Below are 19,250 nucleotides of genomic sequence, written 5' to 3' on the forward strand. Positions count from 1 at the left end.
AGGGAAGATAAGATGAGAAGGAGACAGAATGACTTATTGTAGGACAATTGAAAGGATGCTGTCCTTATAGAGACTAAAATCTTGCTCTGCGCAGTGGGGAAAAAATGGGTTGCCTCATGTGCCAGTAGGCACAGGAGATTTTAGTCTTAGCCGAGACGTTGACGTCTTTATTTGCCTGTAAAGTGCTTTGCACACCTACAATTACAGTGTATTATAACAATGTTACCTCTTTTGGGCCGAGTGGTTAGCCAAAAATTCTGAGTCTAGTAGGTTGGGAGTGGAAATTGGTGGTGGTCAGGTATTGCTCTGAAACACTTTTGTTTGCATACAGAATTCTGTACGTTCTTTGTGTATCTGAATGCGGAAGAAACCAAGAACAAAGGAGTTTTTTAGCTTACAATCAGGGCTGGCCTTTGACCAGGGCAAACAGGGCAATTTGCCCAGGGAGATGAACTGATGGGTGTGCATTTGATACCTCCCACATGACCGGCCAGCCCACCGAGAGCCAGCTGGGCTTAAGGAGGCAGCCAGCCAGCCTGGCCAGCATCAGGGAGCTAAAAACACACATGGCTGGAGAGGGTGGCCCCAAGCTGCAGCTTGACTAGGCACTCAGTCAGGTAATTCCTCCAGGTGGGAGCAGCAGCAGGAATGGGTGCCCAGGGCTCCCCACTCTTCTGGGACAGAAGGGCCCCTGCGTTAGAAGCCCTGTGGAGTGGGCAGGATTGATCTGAAAAAGGCTCCCAATCTGATGTCTGGGATGGGCGACTGACTGAGGAGGAGGAGGAGGTGGCATATGTGCACTGGCAGCTTATCTCTGTGTATCCCAGCTGGAGGCTTAAGGCAGCATTCCAGCTATCTAGTTTGTGTCATAGGGTATGTCTACACTACGGGATTATTCCAATTGTACATAAACCAGTTTTGTAAAACAGATTGTATAAAGTCGAGTGCACGCGGCCACACTAAGCACATTAATTCGGTGGTGTGCGTCCATGTACCGAGGCTAGCATCAATTTCTGGAGCGTTGCACTGTGGGTAGCTATCCCATAGCTATCCCATAGTTCCCGCAGTCTCCCCCGCCCACTGGAATTCTGGGTTGAGACCCCAATGCATGAATGGTGCAAAAACTGTGTCGCGGGTGATTCTGGGTAAATGTCGTCACTTAATCCTTCCTCTGTGAAAGCAACATCAGACAATCATTTCGCTCCCTTTTTCCCCTGGATTGCCCTGGCAGACGCCATAGCATGGCAACCATGGAGCCTGTTTTGCCTTTTGTCACTGTCACCGTATGTGTACTGGATGCTGCTGACAGAGGCGGTACTGCAGTGCTACACAGCAGCATTCATTTGCCTTTGCAAGGTAGCAGAGATGGTTACCATTCCTATTGCACCATCTGCCATTGTAAATTGGCAATGAGATGACAGTTATCAGTCATTTTGCACTGTTTGCAATTGGAAATTGGTAATGATGGTTATCAATCATTTTGTACCATTTGCAGCTGGAAATTGGCAATGATGGTTATCAATCATTTTGTACCGTCTGCTGCTGTCATGGGTTGCTGAGGTCGGCCGGGGGAGCATGGACAAAAATGGGAATGACTCCCCAGGTCATTTCCTTCTTTATGTTTTGTCTAAAAATAGAGTCAGTCCTGCCTAGATTATGGGGCAAGTCTACTAGAGAGCCAGAGAGCACAGCCGCTCTGGGTCAGAGCCCCAAAGGTCCTGCAGAAATGATGAGCTGCATGTCATTCTAGAGGGTGCCCCTGCAACAACCCCACCCGTTGCTTCCCTCCTCCCCCAACCCTCCTGGGCTACCGTGGCAGTGTCCCCCCATTTGTGTGATGAAGTAATAAAGAATTCAGGAATAAGAAACACGGACTTTTTAGCGAGATAAAATGAGGGGGAGGAAGCCTCCAGCTGCTATGATAGTCCAGGCAGGACATTAAAGGGTGGGGGGAGAGGAGCACAGCCTCCCGCTGCTATGATAGTCCAGGGAGTACAGAATCTTTTCTTTAGACACAAAGTGGAGGGGGGGGGCGCTGATAGAGCTCAGGCTCCAGCTGCTATGATGAGGATGGTTACCAAGCATTTTGTACCGTCTGCCAGGAAGGACAGGGAGTCATTCCCATTTTTACCCAGGTGCCTCCGGCCAACCTCACCGAGGCCAGCCAGGAGCACTCACGGGATGATGACCATTTTCCACCATTCTGTACCATCTGCCATCAGGAAAGGAAGGGAAGGGGATGCTGCTCTTCAGCGCTACAGCACCGCATCTACCAGCAGCATGCAGTAGACATACGGTGACATTGAAAAATGGCAAGAAATGATTTTTTTCCCTTTTCTTTCACGGGGGAGGACGGGGGGTAAATTGATGAGATGTACCCTGAACCACCACAGAAAATATTTTTGACCCTACAGGCATTGGGAGCTCAGCCAAGAATGCAAATGCTTTTCAGAGACTGCGGGGACTGTGGTTTAGCTGGAGTCCTCAGTACCCCCTCCCTCCCTCCATGAGCGTCCATTTGATTCTTTGGCTTTCTGTTATGCTTGTCACGCAGCACAGTGCTGAGTCCCTGCTGTGGCCTCTGTCTATTATAGCCTGGAGATTTTTTCAAATGCTTTGTTATTTCGTCCTCTGTAATGGAGCTCTGATAGAACAGATTTGTCTCCCCCTACAACGATCAGATCCAGTATCTCCCATACGGTCCATGCTGGAGCTCTTTTTGGATTCTGGGACTGCATGGCCACCCGTGCTGATCAGAGCTCCACGCTGGGCAAACAGGAAATGAAATTCAAAAGTTAGCGGGGCTTTTCCTGTCTACCTGGCCTGTGCATCCGAGTTCAGATTGCTTTCCAGAGAGGTCACAATGGTGCACTGTGGGATACCGCCCGGAGGCCAATACCGTTGATTTGCGGCCACACAAACCCCTAATCTGACATGGCAATACCGATTTCAGCACTACGCCTCTCGTCGGGGAGGAGTACAGAAACCGGTTTAAAAAGCCCTTTATATCGATATAAAGGGCCTCGTTGTGTGGACGGATGCAGGGTTAAATCGGTTTAACGCTGCTAAATTCGGTTTAAAAGCGTAGTGTAGACCAGGCCATAGTGTAGCAGGCCCACTCCTATCATCCTTTTAATAGCCGCTCTTGTCCAGGAAAGGGCTTGCTCTTTCCCCTGGCACAGCCGGCAGGAGCGTACACTTAGCTCTGGACAGGTGAGCACCACGCTAACCAGGGATGCTGCTGCAGAGAGGTGACACGGGTGGGGAGGGCGGGGATGCAGGGTCACATTCTGCCCCTCCAGGGTTTGTCTGCTGAGCCCTCTCCCTCCTTCCCTCCCCACCCTGCTTGCTGGAGCGCAGGATCGGGGAGAGGTAAACCAACAGCACATGCACCAAATAGCTGGGAGCAGCAGGGAAGTGCTGCTGCTTCAGCTCTGCAGGGAGAGGTAGGTTTGGAACAGCTACTTACCCTCAGTTGCCCTGTAGGAAAGGGGGAGGGTTGCCTGGGGATGGGGGGGGCATGACTCAAGCTGTTGGGGGAGAATCTTTAAATTGCACACCCCTGCCCCATCAGCAGGTGAAGGTCCTCCCTGCTGCCCTGGCTCAGTAGCTTCACTCGGTTGGTCAGGCAGGTGGCTGCACAGGAGATAAGAGTGTAAGATCAGCTACCCCATGTGTCTCCCCCACATCTGAACAGGACTTGGAATGGGGGCCACAGTGGGTAGGGGAGTAACTTGCTGACTCACTGCACTGTGCCCTGTCCCAGGGATGTTCCCAACACAGTGATTCTGTAGTTTAGTTTTAATCAAGGAGTTTCCTTATTCTTGATGCAGTATAGAAATGTGCATAGCACTTTGCCCAACAGCTTAGGCAAGGCCCTGCCCCAAGGAATTTCAATATACTGCTAAGTACAAGTAGCGGAAACAGAAACAGTTAAAAAAAGAGAACCTGAGGGTGTGGATAAGCAATCTGGGATTGAATTAAAGGTAAATGGGTTTCAGGGAGGTCATAGCAGGTAGGCAGGCACCACCTGCTTCATTTCTTTACTCCTATCTCTGACTTAATCTCATATCCTGCAACCTCATTCATCCCCTGGAAGTCCCTGGGGTTCCTGCTGTTAGTGTGAGGACAATGTGTGGATTGGCTCTGCCCCATTTCTCTGTTCAGTTGTGGGAAATTATGGGGGAGGCCAGATAATTTTTTAATGACAGTAGAAGTTGAGATTCAAAGAGTTCAAACTTTAAAGCTGTTAAAACAGAAACAGAGAGACAAGGTGGGTAAGGTAATATCTTCGTTTGGACCAAGTTTGGTTGGTGAAAGAGAGAAGTCCTTTTGAGCTCCACAGCCCTGGAGAAGAGCTCTGTGGGGTTCGAAAGCTTGTCTTCTTCACCAACCAATCTGTAAATTTCAGTTATTACTGATGGAAAAATGTTTGTGGATTTGTGTGTGTATGGTGAAGTCAGTAGCTAATTTCTAAGTTATTTGTGGAAAACAACAACAACAACAAAAAAACCCTAGAGTTTTTGAGTGCCTAAGTATCCCCTGGAAAAGTTGTCTCCCCCATGCCAAAATCTGAAATGGCATCCCTGGTGAGCCAGGAGTGGCCAGAGGGCTGCGGGAGGGCCATGGGTTCTGGCAAAATGCAGCCTGCATGTGACAGCGCGAAGCCTGCCTTGAGCCACATGCCAAGCGCCAGGTACCACAAACCACAGCAGCAGTGCAGAAGTAAGGGTGGCAATACACCATATGCCATGTCACCCTTACTTCTGTGCTGCTAGTGGCATTGCCTTTAGAGCGGGGCACCCGGCCAGCACCCACAGCTATCATGTTGATCTGCTAGTGCTTAATTTGTGCCAGGGCTGAATTCTGGCATCTCTTTCAATACAAATTAAACAGCAGGAGGCAGCAGGGCCCAAAGATGATGGGGTGGGAGAAGCCCAGGGAGCCTATGGGGGCCAAGGGCAATGTGGCGGGGGACGGTCAAAATATAGGTTCACTCTGGGTGCCATTTTTCCTAAGCTTACAGCTCACAAATCTCTATAGCCAACCCCAAAGCTCTTCCTTTCTCTAACTTTTTACAGGGTCACACTGCACTTACAGGTTCCTGCTTGGGTTGCTTGCCTCTCCCTTCTTCCCTGTTCTTCCATGTGTTCTCTCTCACACTGGTCACAACAGCTAGTGAAACCCTCTCAGTCCAAACTCCTGGGAAAGTTCATATCTCCCTTTTGGCTTAGGGCTGCGTGTGTGGCGGGGGAGCCAGGGGCTCCTTATTAACTCTTCCTGACAGGTATGTTACGAAGGATGTGTTCACACCCAATCTCCAAGAGATTTTTGATTTATGCAGTACCTTTAAGCATAATAATATTAATGCATTGGGTGAGTGCTAGAACTACAAAGATTTATATATGGTTTGACTCTGTGGCATGAATGTGCTTTTAACATGTAGGAGTAAGCGGTATTGTTGTTTGGTATAGTATTTGTTATTTAACAAATGTTAATTCCAACTATATAAATCTTTAGCAAATATCCAAATATTAGATTCAATGACTGAAACATGCCCAAGCTGTACACATTATGATCCCTTGCTTTTGGTGGCACATGCAGCATTCTTATGGTTTTATATTGTCACCAGGAACCTTTCAGGGTAACACAGATAAGAGTGTAGTTTATTTCTGGTACCTGCAGACTGAGAGAGTGAGCTACTTTATTCAATGACACAGGTGGGGTATCAACCACTGCACTTGCCTGGGTGGAAGGTGAACTGCAGGAGGAGTGCTGCATCATGAAACTGGGCAACTCTCCCTGTGCTTTTAGTAGAGGACAAATAGCAGTACTCCTCCTGCCTTGCTCCCCTTTACTTTAACTCTCAAATGCAATGATGTATAAAATACAGCCTTTTTTTTTTTTTTTGCATCACAGCACTGAAATGTTATCGTTATCACTTTAATTCAAACGCTAGGTTTACAAAGGTGAGGGAGCCAATAAAATTTATGGCTGCTAAGTCAGCAGTTTGCTGAAGTATGAAAGCAGGAGGAAGGAAAGACAGTTTCTTTGCTGACAACCCCTCCACCTCCTCCATAAAGTCTAAGTGACACCTCTCCTAGAATATTCATTTCTCAAAGAGCTAACCATGAAGCTGCTATCAGAGCTGTTCTTCCTTTGGCTCCTATCTTTGAAAGGTAAGGTCTTTGGACATTGAAAAGTCTTGTTAGAAAATGTGTGGAAGCTGATATTTTTCTAGTAGTTGAAGTGCAAAGATCAAGTGAAAAGCAGAAACTTTCAAAGCAGAAAGATGAATGGTACAATCTGCATGTATGACTCTGGATGGCACAAATGGCAATGGTTATTGCTGATCATCTTAGGTAAATGTGAACAGTACATGACAGTGTATGGGTTTGTATCTTTCTGGAGACTGACCTCCCAGGTCTCATTCATGTGGGATACTGAAGTTTCATGGAGGGAAGAACAGCACCAAATGGTTAGACTATACATAATCATTGTACCTTTGTGAATGTAGGCCTTAATGTCTCTGTGTTTTGGTTTATCATCTGCAAAATGGGCAGAACAATAATTCCTTTGTCATATCTACTTAAATTGTAAGCTGCTCAGGGGCAGAGACTGTATCTCACTGTGTGTGCACACAACACCTAGAATGTCCTGATCTTGGTTTGGGACCCTAGGCAAAAAGAAGGGTGTGCATCACACTCATTAGAAAAAAAGTTATACCTCAACATTCTAGAAAGTCTGGCAAAAATGTGTGGACAGAAACAAAAATAGGTAACATACATGAAACCTGCACAAAAAGATTGGTCAGTCCATATAAAACAATTCATGTAATGCCCTTATATTTGTCTAAGAACATGAATGGATAGCTAGAGAATCACAAGTATTCAACAGAGAGAGGAAACTCAAGAATTTCCTCTGAACTCTAAAATGCTGTTGTGCCAAACACAAGAAGACTCTAAAAATAGGCAACAGCATCCAGGGGCTTGGAAGTTTAGATACATAACTTCTATTCCCTGTTCTCTTGTCACTTGGGCAAATAGTTAACTGCTGTATACCTCTCTTTCCCCCTTTGTAAAATGGAACCCTCCATGGTAAAGCAGCTTGAGATACATGTGTGAAAAGCATTATATGAGAACTAAGTATTATTATGAGATTGACTCTACACTAGTGCTTCATAAGGAGAGGTGGTTCTGAATGTCCTTGAGTGGTTGAGAAGTTTAGATGTGGATCCAGATGCAAACTTTGCATCTAACCCATATCTCATTAGAGCAAACCAAACCCATGTATCCCATGTAATCCCTTGCCAATTGAATTCAGTGAAATTCTGAATATAAGCTGTTCTTTATTTAGAGATTAAATTAAATTAAATTGAAATGAATGCAGATGCAGTCAGGAGAGGGAGGACTCCAGTCAGGGCCGCCCAGAGGATTCAGGGAGCCTGGGGTCCTTGGCAGCGGGGGACCCCCCACTTCGGCGGTAATTCGGTGGAGGAGAGTCCTTCCGCTCTGGGACCCACCGCCGAAGTGCCCTGAAGACCCCTGCTGAGAAGAAGCTCCATGGGCCTGGGCCCCACAAGAGTTTTCCAGGGCCCCCAGAGTGAGTGATGGACCCTGCTCCAAGGACCCCAAAAAACTCTAGTGAGGGCCTGGGGCAAATTGCCCCACTTTTCCCCCCCTCTGAGTGGCCCTGACTCCAGTTCTGTCTGGCTCCACAGAAACTCCATCCATTGAAGCTCTCCAGTGGCAGATGAAGTTTCAAGTATTACATCACCAGAGCAAACATTCATTGGCTAACCATAACCTCAGGGCATGACACAGTTGCCTGCTGACTTTGAAAGGAGTAGCCTTATGTATATTACTTCTTTCTTGAGAGTGATACCATGTGCCTGTTTGAAAAATTAATCTAACTATTCTGAATGTCTGCTGAATAAACAACCAAAGGCATCTCATAATGTCATATAAATTAAAGGCTGACTCAGACGTTGATATGTATTTTGGGTTGCAAATCTCATTTATGTTCTTATAAGAGAATTATTTATTTATACAGTGCCCTAGGTGCTCATTGCATTTTACAAAACAAATAAAAAAAAGTCCCTGGCCCGAGGAACTTATAATTAAATTCAAGCATAACACAGCAGGGATCACAGTAAGTAATCTGTGGTGGCTATGGTGAGGACAAAGGGTACAAAAGCTAGTAAGATCTGTTATATACACCAATCATAAAGTTAAGAGAGAAGATCCTCAGCTGGTGTAAATGGCTTTCCAGCATTTATTTTAATAGTTATGCAGATTGCATCCACAGAAGCTATGGCCCAATATGTTTAAAAATGTACATTTGGTGCAGAATGACAGGCACTGGAGTGGAGATCAGCTTTGGAAATTGTGTGAGAGAGAAGAGGTGAAACTCTCTCCCTTTCAGAAATAGACACATTTAACTGTTTCACTGTCTACTGAGGAGTTTATGCATGTTAGCAAAGACTGAGTAAAATTCAATCATTCCTAATGGATTGTTTGATTTTTCTCTCCCTCACCCCTCCCCAAGGCACTGTAGCTCATCCCCTGATGGAAAGTAACTATCTGAGGGAGCAAAAGAACCTGGAGGTAAGTCCCTGGCATGAAGAAAGCTTTAGGGCTTGGCTACACTTGCGAGTTGCAGTGCAATAAAGCAGCCCCGGGTGCCCTAGCTCCCTCCCCGTCCACAATGGCAAGGCACATAGAGCGCTCTTACTCCACAGCTACAGTGCTGTTGGTACTCCACTTTGGTGAGTGGACTTATGTTTGCTGCTCCCCTGCTGCAGCGACTCAGCACCAGTGTGAATGAGATGTTGCATTACTGAGCTGTGATTGGCCTCTGGAAACATCCCATAATCCCCTTAAATCAACTCTTCTCACTGTTGTGAAATCGGCTGCAGAAATGCGGAAATGCCCTTTCAAAGCTCCATTTTGGAGAAGCCGGCTGCTTATCAGCTCCAAGAAAAAGCAAACATTTACTGTTTGCTTTGAGTAAGTGAGTGAGAGAGAGGCGGGGGGTTGAGGGTCTGAACTTACAAGACAGCATGCTGACACACTCTCAGCACCCCAAAAACCCACTCTCTCTCCCCACACATACACACAACACATTCCCATCACACTCCACCCCCTCCATTTGAAAAGCACGCTGCAGTCACCTGCATGCTGGGATAGCTGCCCATAATGCACCGCTCCCAATGCCACTGCAAGTGCCGCAAATGTGGCCATGCCAGTGTGCTTGCAGCTGTCAGTGTGGACAGATTGCAGCACTTTCCCTACTCTGCTGTACGAAGGCAGGTTTAACTCACTGATGATGATGTTACTGCTGATGTTACTGCTACTTTGTTCTGATGTAACCCTTTAGTGAGAGAGAGAAAAGTGGTCTGGATTATTAGTAACTGCGCAGAATTAAATGCAACATAAATAAATACTCTTAATGTTACATTAATGCTACATCAGGCCCTGCAAAGTCAGGACGTTCCCAAGGTAGTTTGGGCAGGGCTAGCAGCACCACCAATTTATTAAGGTTGCCCTACACTTTCCATTGTAAGACCCTGTTTGTAATAGATTACAACTGCCAGTCTTGACTTGTTTGGACTGAGATTTTTATATGTGGCATATCTGCCTTAGCCTAAATTTATCGGCAAAATTTCAGCCAAAATGGTTCAACCATTTCCGGGAACAAGGCTTAATGTAGTTTTGCGCTTCTTAAAAAAACAGAGGCCTTTACTTTGAAATGCTGTAGGACCCCGTGCTTTTGGAGCAGGGTTTGGCAAGTGGAGTGGTCTTTGTGTCAAGTATGTGCCCTTTTGCCATCCCCTTGTGAATCCACCCAAATTTACCCAAGGCATTAAGTCTTTTAAAAAAATGCAGTTTGAACATGCTCTTACTAAATCTTAACAACTAAAATCTGAGATGATTCTATCCTCACTGAGTGTAGTCTAACCCAGTGGTTCCCAAACTGGGGTTCATGAACCTCTGGTGGTTCACGAAATGTTACAGGAGGTTCTCGGGGGGAGGGGCGGAAATTCCCTAATGGCGGACAGGCTAATGGGGACCCCGGGCGGCATAGGGCCAGCAGCCCAGAGACTTGGGGACTTCCAAGACCTAAGCAGATCAAAGCAAGCATATCTATCACACTGAGGAGATTTAAACTTCAAGACTCCTTTTATGAAATAGAAAGGGAGGTGGATGCTTTTTTGCTGTTTTTAAAATTAAATAGGCTGCTAGTGTGGTTTTTAAATAATTATGAAGAACAAGTTTAAGCTTTGTTGTAACATGTGTTGTTTGCCTGGACTGCTCAAGACCTGAATGCTTGTGTAGGGGGAACTCTTTGAGTTGACTTCTTAAATACCTTCATGTTGTTCCACATCTGATACTCCTTAATGAAACATAGGAGCCAGAGGTGCCAATATGGGGTGGCAACGAGGGTTACATGCTGGCCCTGTGTCAGTGGGCCCCCCTGTGGGTCCTGCCCCTTTTTTTTCTGGCAGCCCCTGTGACACCTACCCCCCTTATCTGGCGGTGCCCCTCTAGGCCCCCATACCTCTTTTTTTCTACTGGTGCCTCTGATAGGAGCCTTGTCTTATGACAGGCTTAATCAAAAGTGATACAAGCTACAAAAGTGGCATCTTGGAAGAGTGGTGCTGTTTTCATAATGTAATAAAAATACTGTAATGAGAAATAATAATTAATAGTGTGTAATAAGCATGCCGTAAAAACAAATTTTATATTTCCAAGAACACTGCTTTTATAATTTATGCTGAGGTAAGGGAGAAAAACCATGGAAATATTCATTTTGAGGAGGGCATTCAGGAGACTTGACATTTTAGTGAAAGGGGTTCGTGGGTTGTTAAAGTTTGGGAACCACTGGTCTAATCTCTCTCAGCTCCTGTGTGTGATAGAACTGTGCATGTGACCACCCTCCCGCACCCAAAGTGATGGAGCATGCTCCTGCCCAGGGCTATGGGGGCTCAAAAGGACTTTCCCTTGTGGGGTGGAGCATGGTACAAGAACTAGGAGCAGGGAGCCTGTCTCTCCTGTGCTGTCAGGGACCCACCCTCTGCTGGCATTCAGGCAGCATGGAGTAGGAAGCCATCTGGCTCAAACGCAGAGGGGACAAAAGCTGGACCTGGGGGGAGGCAAAGGAGTAAGTGGGACTGTAGTGGGGTGGCTGTCCCACTCCAGTAGGCAGGGGTTAAAAGCAGCCCTGCAGAGGGCTGTGGTTGGGAAAAGCAGTGAGAGGAGCTGAGTCAGTAGCTGATCACAGGTAGGGTGACCAGACAGCAAGTGTGAAAAATTGGGATGGGTGTGTGTGCATGTATGTGTGTGTGTGTGGGGGGGGAAATAGGGCCCTATATAAGAAAAAGACCCAAAAATTGTCTCTATAAAATCAGGATATCTGGTCACCCTAACCACAGGTGTGGCCAGCTCAGTCAGGGTCCAGCTGGCCCTGATAAGAGGGCTGTGGGCCAGGAGCTGTGAAAGTCTCACTCTAGCCCTGGAGTGTGAAGGGCTAGCTGCCTGGGAGCAAGGTAGCTGAAGCAAAGCAGTGCTGGGGAAGGGCAGGAGGAGCTGGGGAGCGCCAGCCTGGTAAACCCCCAGGCTGCAGGCCTTGGTGAAGGCCTACAAAGGTACTGGGGCTACAGAGGTACAGTATGGGGTTAGGCAGAGGCAGCTGGTCCTAACCCCTTGCCAATGATGAGTGGCCATTACAGACTGCATCTGCCCCAGTGAGTGGGGACTAGATGATGACTGGCAGTAGCCACTGAGGCAAGGTGGGGATAGAGGGTTGGGGGTTCCCCTGGGAGGGGAGACACAGAATGTGGGGGTACTTCTGGGGGCAGAACCCTGAGGAAAGGGGGCCCCAGGGTCTGAGAGGGACATGGGGTGTAAGTAGGGTGACCAGATAGCAAGTGTGAAAAATCAGGATGGGAGTGGGGAGTAATAGGAGCCTATATAAGAAAAATTCCAAAAATCTGGACTGTTCCTATAAAATCGGGACATCTGGTCACCCAAGGCCTAAGGCAAGTGAGACATTGGCTGGAAGGAGGAGCTCTGGAGCTGGAGTTGAGCTAATTCCCAAATGACCAGCAGGAGACGCTGTGCCAGTGAGTCATTGCTTTGCTACAGGGACAAGGTGTCTGATGGGACTGGGACTGGAAATTGGAAGGAAGGAGAGAGACTGGGACTGGTTGCAATATTGCTAACCCCAAAGTTTCCAAAATCAAAATCAGACCCCCAAAATCAAGATTTTATTTATTTATTTTTTTAAGTTTGTATTGTGTTTTTGGTCTGCCACAACCGTAAGATCACCAGAGACAGAAAGTCTGGCTTCCCGTGCTTTGCCATTGTTCTCCTGCGTGCCTGCAAGCAGAGTTCTCTCAGGAGCTGCATTACCACAGGCTGAGCTCTCCAAGGCTGCAGACTAGTGGCTGTAGAGAGGGTTCTGCAGGAAGTAATGCTAACTGAAGTATCATTAACAGATTCTATGATTCTAGAACTGCCAACCTAACAGATCAAATATCATGCATCAGATATTCGCATCCACGAGATTATTTTTAAAAGATTACATTGTGATTTGTTCTGCCTTTTGATTTTAGAACTCCCCCTGCCCACCCACAGGGGGTGTGTGAGATAGTTAATGTTGCCCACTCTCCCAAATGTCTTGGGTAAGGTGATTTTGGCCCTCGGAGCTCTCACCCTCACATTTGCCTGTCCTCTGCCAAGCAATTAATTTTGCCCCAGTCCAAATCAGTTCTGCCTCCCAGCCTCACCTCTACTCCTTCTGCAGGTACAGGGCTTTTCTACCTCTCGGCAGGCCTGGGTGAGGCAGTTTCAGGGGATCTTCACCTCCTCAACTCTTTCCCAGGCTTGGTGTTGCAGGCAATGGGGAAGAGCAAAGGAGCTGTCCCTGTTACTCACAGGGGAAGAAGAGAACAGAGCTGTCCTGACCTGCTAGGCTCCCTCCTCTCCCTCCCTTCCTGTGAGACTAATGTGGGCTCTTGAAAGGAGGGGAAAGTGCTGCCTGCTTCCTGAAGCAGCTTTTATTCACTGCTCTTCCCCCTTTGACTAGCTGTTTTCCCCATTGCACTGCCTCCTGGGATTTCCCCCAGGCAGGGCTGAAATTTGCAAGAGGGCTGGAGCTTCTCCTGTCACTGGGCAACTGGCTCCAGCCCTTGCCAAAATCACAAGAATGTGCAACACTGTGGTTGGGTAGAGACTGGGGCTAGGAACCAGAGCTGGGGAGAAGGTGCCTGGAAGCTGGGGAGGGAAAAAGGAGGATTGGGAGCCAGTTAGGTTTGAGGGAGGAACACTGAGATCAGTCGAGGAACTGGGGCAAAAACTGGCACTGGCTGGATGAGGGGACTGGGCCTAGGAACCAGTGTGGGAGGGAATAGAGGCAGTAGAGAGAAGAGCCTTATCTGACAAGCAGCAGAGAGAGAATTGGGACAAGAAGCCAGGGAGAAGCTGGGGATGGGGAAGTCTGGATGAGGAGTTTGGGAAGTGAGGCTAGGAGTGGGAGCCAGGTAGGTTGAGACAGATTGTGCAGGCAACCTTAAGTCTGGCATTTCCTAACTTTTGAATACTTGATTTTGCTATCTTAATAATAATTTTGTAACTTAGTTTTTTTTGCATAATAGATTTATGTTGTGTGAGACAGCTTTCAATGGACCTTTGAGTTATGGCTTCATATTATGTTTCTGAAAGTCTATAGAATATCTATCGGTGAAACTCACCTTTGTCCAGAGAGTCGGACAAACTCTGTGCACCACCTGTGTCCTCAGACGTGGCTTAGGTGTTGCACAGGTCTTGTGCTGGCCCTTTGCACAGAGGTGAAGCACATCTTAGAGGAATAACCTAAAATGCTGCTCTAGACCCACCAGCTCACTAACCGTGCAAGGGGCTGGGGAAATCCCTGCAAAAATGAACTGGGGTCACATCTGTGCAGACTTTATGGTCATCAGCAAAAAATGAACCTGAGGACCTACCACTCTCAATGTACAGCTTACTCCAAAGGATGAAACTAATATGGTTCTTGACATTTCTATAAAAAGTTACAGAATTGAATAGAGAGGGATCTCATTTCTATAGATTTATTTTGGAAGCATCCTACAGAATTCTGGAGCAGGGTGTAATTTTGCTCTTAAAATCCCTTGTTGTTAAGAGGGTATGTCTACGCTGCAATTAAAAACCTGTGGCTTGTCCGGGTCAGCTGACTGGGGCTCGTGGGGCTCAGGCTAAGGGGCTGTTTAATTGTGGTATCGCTGTTCAGGCTTGGGCGGTAGCCTGGGCTCTAGGACCCTGCAAGGTGGGAGGGTCCCAGAGCTTGGGCTGTAGCCTGAACGTCACACCACAATTAAACAGCCCCTTAACCTGAGCCCCAGTCAGCAGGCATGGCCCAGCTGCGAGAGTCTAATTGCAGAGTAGACATTCCCAGAGAGATGTTGGACTGAATGGGCCATGAAGTCTGTAATAGTTTCATCCCTGTGCCTCTAACAGTAGTGCAAATTGTGGGACAGTATGGGGAGGGGAGGAATCTGGAACTTCTGCTAGCCATGCTTAAGACTGCACGTCTTTCACGGAGGTCACGGAAGTAATGGATTCTACGACTTTCCAGGACCTCTGTGATTTCCACAGCTGCAGCAGCTGGTGCGGCTGACCCAATGGCTGCCCAAGCAGCTGGGGTGGCTGTGGGGCCAGCTGCACTGGCTGCTGTTCTGGCGGCCCCAGGCAACTGGTCCTGGGCACTGGAAGCAGCAGCGGGGCCCCGGGCCAAGCCCCTGCCTGGAGGGTCAGCGGGGTCCCGTGTGGCTCCCCACCCCTCAGCACCTAAGATTTAGTTGGGTATTTTTAGTAAAAGTCACAGACAGGTCACTGCCCTGTCTGTGACTTTTACTAAAAATACCCATGACTAAATTGTAGCCTTAACCATGCAGTAACCATTTGGTGAATAGAGATCTTCAGGTCTCTTGATCCAACATTGTACCTCAGCCTAACTACCCTTGTTAAAAAGAAAAGAACCCTAAACTATATCTATTTGCTGTTACAGCCTCTGAGAAGATTCCAGTTTGCATGTGAGCTAGAGAAGCTGTCTCATTCTCCTTCATCTTCAGGTTTGTGTTTAAAAATCATCCTCTTGGAGGCTTTTCCTGCTATAAGTTTATAAGGAGACATGGACTTGGTCTACAGTACAGGGTTAGGTCAACGTAAGCTGCTTTGTGTTGACCTAGCTGTGGGAGTGTCTTCGTTTAAATTTGACTCCCACCAACATAAGTGCCTCTCTATGCCGATTTAGTAACACCACCTCCCTGAGTAGTGTACAGTCACACTCAATGTAATAGGGTCAACGCAGTGTCAATATAGACACTGTGTTGCGTAAGTTGACTGTTACTGGCTTCCAGGAGTCATACCACAATGTCCCACGCTGACAATACAATCTATACAAGCGCTCCTGGTGAGGACATGCACCGTTGACACAAGCAGCTAAATGTGTGCGCACACAAACAATTTAATAACTGTGGTGGCTGTATGCTGATGTAAGTTAGGTTGACTAATTCTGTAGTGTAGACATGGCTATGGACTGAGTTCGAGTCTGGGAGCTAGGAATTCCCGAGTTCTAATCCAGACTGTAATAATGGGACAAGTGACTTTACAAGTCTGCCTCAGTTTCTCCATCCTGTATTGGGGATAATGATGCTTATGTCAACAACTCAAAGGAGTGTTATGTGGTCTGTTGTTATTTGCCAAGTGTTTTGAGGATGAAGGCTGTAAATTTCCAAAGCAGGCTAAGGGAGTCAGGCACCCAGATCTCATTGAAATTCAATGAGTATTGGATTGCTAATTGCCTATGGCTGCTTTAAAATTCCCAGCTGAAAAGCCCACTATAAATGCCAATAATCATTATAATTTACTCTGCTGTGTTTTCACATTGGAGAATGTAATTATTTTTTCAAAGCCACTGATCTTTCTAACATGGAGACCTTGATTTATCTCTGCAGTTCATACTCTGAGGCCATCTGACATTAAAGCAATTGCTGCCATAGGAATTTTGCAAACTGTAAGTATAACAGCGAGGTGTGTTGACTATCACACTTCACCTTTAAGAGTTCAGTCCTGTTTCTGTTGAAATCACTAACAAAACTCCTGATAAGTTGAATAGTGCAGAATGTGGGCCCTGATTAAGGTCTGTACTTGCTGATGGTGAGATCAAGACTCAAAACTTTTCACATGTGTTAAAGGTTTTGCATGAATGGTGACTAGAGGTAGCTGATATTAACCACTTACCACAGGATAGCTCTGATTCTATCAGTACCCAACTGACTTCATGCAGGAGGAAATGCAATCAGGGTCTGAAAACATTTGCACGGGGACAAGCTATTTGATTAGAGGACTCTTTAATTTTGCAAATATAGGCATAACAAAATCCAATAGCTGGAAGATGAAGCTAGAAAAATTCAAACTGGAAATGAAGTGCAATTTTTATCAGTAACTAAATATTGGTTACCAAGAGATGTGGTGGATTTTCCATCATGTGAAGTCTTTAAATTGAGATCAGATACCTGCCTAAAAAGGATGCTCTGGTTCAACCACAGAATTATGGCTTTCGTTGGGTGAAATTCTCTGGCCTGTGCTATGCAGGTGTTCAGACTAGATCAGGGGTTCTCAAACTTTTGTACTGGTGACCCCTTTCACACAGCAAGCCTCTGAGTGCGACCCCACTTATACATTAAAAACACTTTTAAATATATTTAACACCATTATAAATGCTGGAGGCAAAACGGGATTTGGGGTGGAGGTTGACAGCTCATGACCCCCCATGTAATAACCTCCTGAGGGGTCCCAACCCCCAGTTTGAGAACTCCTGTACTAGATGATCATAATTTTCCCTTCTGCCTTTAGAATTTGAGTGTAAATCTATGGAAGAGAGTTGGACTGAAAGAGGAATGTTTGATCAGAAGTCCCTTGAGTGTTAGGGAAGCTTGGATCCACATCTGGATCAAAACTTTGTAGCCCAGGCCCATAACTACAAAATAACAAAGTTGCTTCTCACAACTACTATATATTTCCTACTCTGTATTTCTAAATACTGCAGAATCAACAGGGAAGGATCTTGTGGAGCTGTTGGTGGGTTTTTTTTGTTTTTTAATTTTTTTGCTTTGTTTCAAAACAAGATTGAAATCCCAGTTGCTGAAATATGAGGGAGTCCCATTTGGTAACCACCTTTCCTGTTGAACTTGAGATGCAGAATACAGTATTACTGCAGCACTAGGAACTGGAAATCCCTTAATTTCTTTGTTCTGCCCTAATCAGCCTGAAATTTGTACTGAATGTGGGATACCTGGAGATGCACAGAGAGGGGAAAACAGGGATGGGAGAAACCAGAAAGGTTTGAGGGAAATCTCATACTGCTAGAAGTTTAACACTTTAACATTTTAGAGCCTCATCCTGTGAGGTGCTGTGCATCCTCAACTCCCTTTGCATCTGAGTGTGCATAGCATCTTGCAGAAAATACTTAGAACCTCATAGAGCTGAGATACATATTTGTAAAACATCTCAGTACTACCCTTCTATCTGCCATAACTTCCTATAAGTTTTTGGGTTGTAGAACTCATGAATTTCTAACAGTCAGAATTACTGTATTTCTCCTGATTTCTTCCCTTTTGAGAAGAAATTATGACACTTGATCTGCCCTAACTCTTGAGTTTCCTTTACCTGAACCAAGAATCCTTCTGTCTTCCCTTGTATCTCTGCACATGGTCCTCCATATTAAAAAGACTTTTCTTATGTTAATGCCTTGAATGGCATAGGTGAGACGCTATAGAAAGAAATGTATGAATGGTTTGCATTTAAGACATGCAGCCTTTGGGAAAGGGGACATCTCTTGGTCTGTCTCTGGGTTCAACCAAAAGCCCACTGAAATCAATGGGAATCTATCTGTTTTAGGAATGTACACAGACTCCCATAACTATAGAAGCTGGGCACCTTCCATATAAAATCAATACCAATAGCTAAGTCCCTAGTGTACTTCCTAGAGTTTTGTTGACTTAAATGGACTTTGGATCATATCCCCTGTTTGAAAGAGATTGGGCCAACAGAAACTTCAATATAGTTTAAAAAGCAGTTCATTCAGCTATAAAAAAGTGTGATATTTCATCTTTTAAAACTCTTTTGATACATGGAATGCACGATTAGAACATACCAAAGCAATGGTCTCCAAACTATAAGCAAACTGTCATAAGGAAACCTTAATTATGTGTTATAATTTAAAATGCAATGGAGAAAATGGCTATTTACCACAGTGACTATCTGAAATATAAAACTAGAGTATGACAGGGGTAGTCTACTATTTGCTTATTAATAACACTTTTATTGTTCCATGATTATTTACAGACCCCAGATTCTAGGACAGATCATGAAGATTTACTCCAAAGGTAACAGTGAACTTTTACTGATTAGCACTGGCAACTGCTATGATATCAGTTTACACAGCTGCACATGACAGGGATGAGGACCAGATTTTAAACTCGGAAGTACCCAATTTTCATCCCAGCCTCAAAATTGTGCTTGTGCCTGGGTGTACAAGAGCAGGGTGGAGAACCTTACTGAAAAATTAGAACCTGAGCCATTATGTCCCTAGTCATCCTTAGTTAGTAGCTATAGTTTTTGCTTAAATAGCATCTTTTACCCCAGGATGTCAGATGTTTTATAAATGTTGAGCAAGCCTCATAAAAACTATGATGAAGCCTGCATATTTAGTGGTATCACCCCCTGCTTACAGATGGGGAAAACAGAGAAGAGACTTGCCCAAAGTCATACAAGGAGCCATTAGTAGAGTGAAGAATAGACTCCATGAGTCCTGATGCATTAACCTTGAGACCACATTCCATAGATGCTGGAATGATACCCATTGCTCCTTGGCCATGTTTTATACTGTTGCATTACTACTCGTCAGGGTTGTTACATTTGAAGTAAAATAAGAGTCTGATCCTCAGTTGGTGCAAATCTATTTAGCTCCATTGCAGTCACTAGAGCTATGTCCGTTTACAGCAGCTCAAGTTCTGGCCCTAAGTAAAAGTAGACTAAAATTTAAAAATTATACTTCTAACTATGCATGTACAAACATACAAGCCCACTCACTGGTGTGTGCCATTGCAAGGCCAAATGCATGAAGCGAGCACTGAAATTGTTAGTTTCCAGGCATAAATGCAGCTACTTGCACACACACTATCTATG

At 45.8% G+C, this 19,250-nt stretch overlaps 1 protein-coding gene across 1 annotated transcript in view; it reads left to right on the top strand.

Annotated features, from left to right (window-relative positions):
- Window positions 1-6,130: 6,130 nt before the first annotated feature.
- The window catches only part of PLB1 (phospholipase B1), a 123,186-nt gene continuing 110,066 nt past the window's right edge, over window positions 6,131-19,250 (top strand). Inside the window, exons 1-5 of the mRNA XM_030554284.1 lie at window positions 6,131-6,179; window positions 8,548-8,606; window positions 15,067-15,130; window positions 16,016-16,074; window positions 18,408-18,448. Of these exons, the coding sequence (XP_030410144.1) occupies window positions 6,131-6,179; window positions 8,548-8,606; window positions 15,067-15,130; window positions 16,016-16,074; window positions 18,408-18,448 (272 nt within the window). The remainder of the gene's footprint in view (window positions 6,180-8,547; window positions 8,607-15,066; window positions 15,131-16,015; window positions 16,075-18,407; window positions 18,449-19,250) is intronic.

The sequence above is a fragment of the Gopherus evgoodei genome, chromosome 3, assembly GCF_007399415.2.
Source record: "Gopherus evgoodei ecotype Sinaloan lineage chromosome 3, rGopEvg1_v1.p, whole genome shotgun sequence".
Lineage (NCBI taxonomy): Eukaryota > Metazoa > Chordata > Testudines > Testudinidae > Gopherus > Gopherus evgoodei.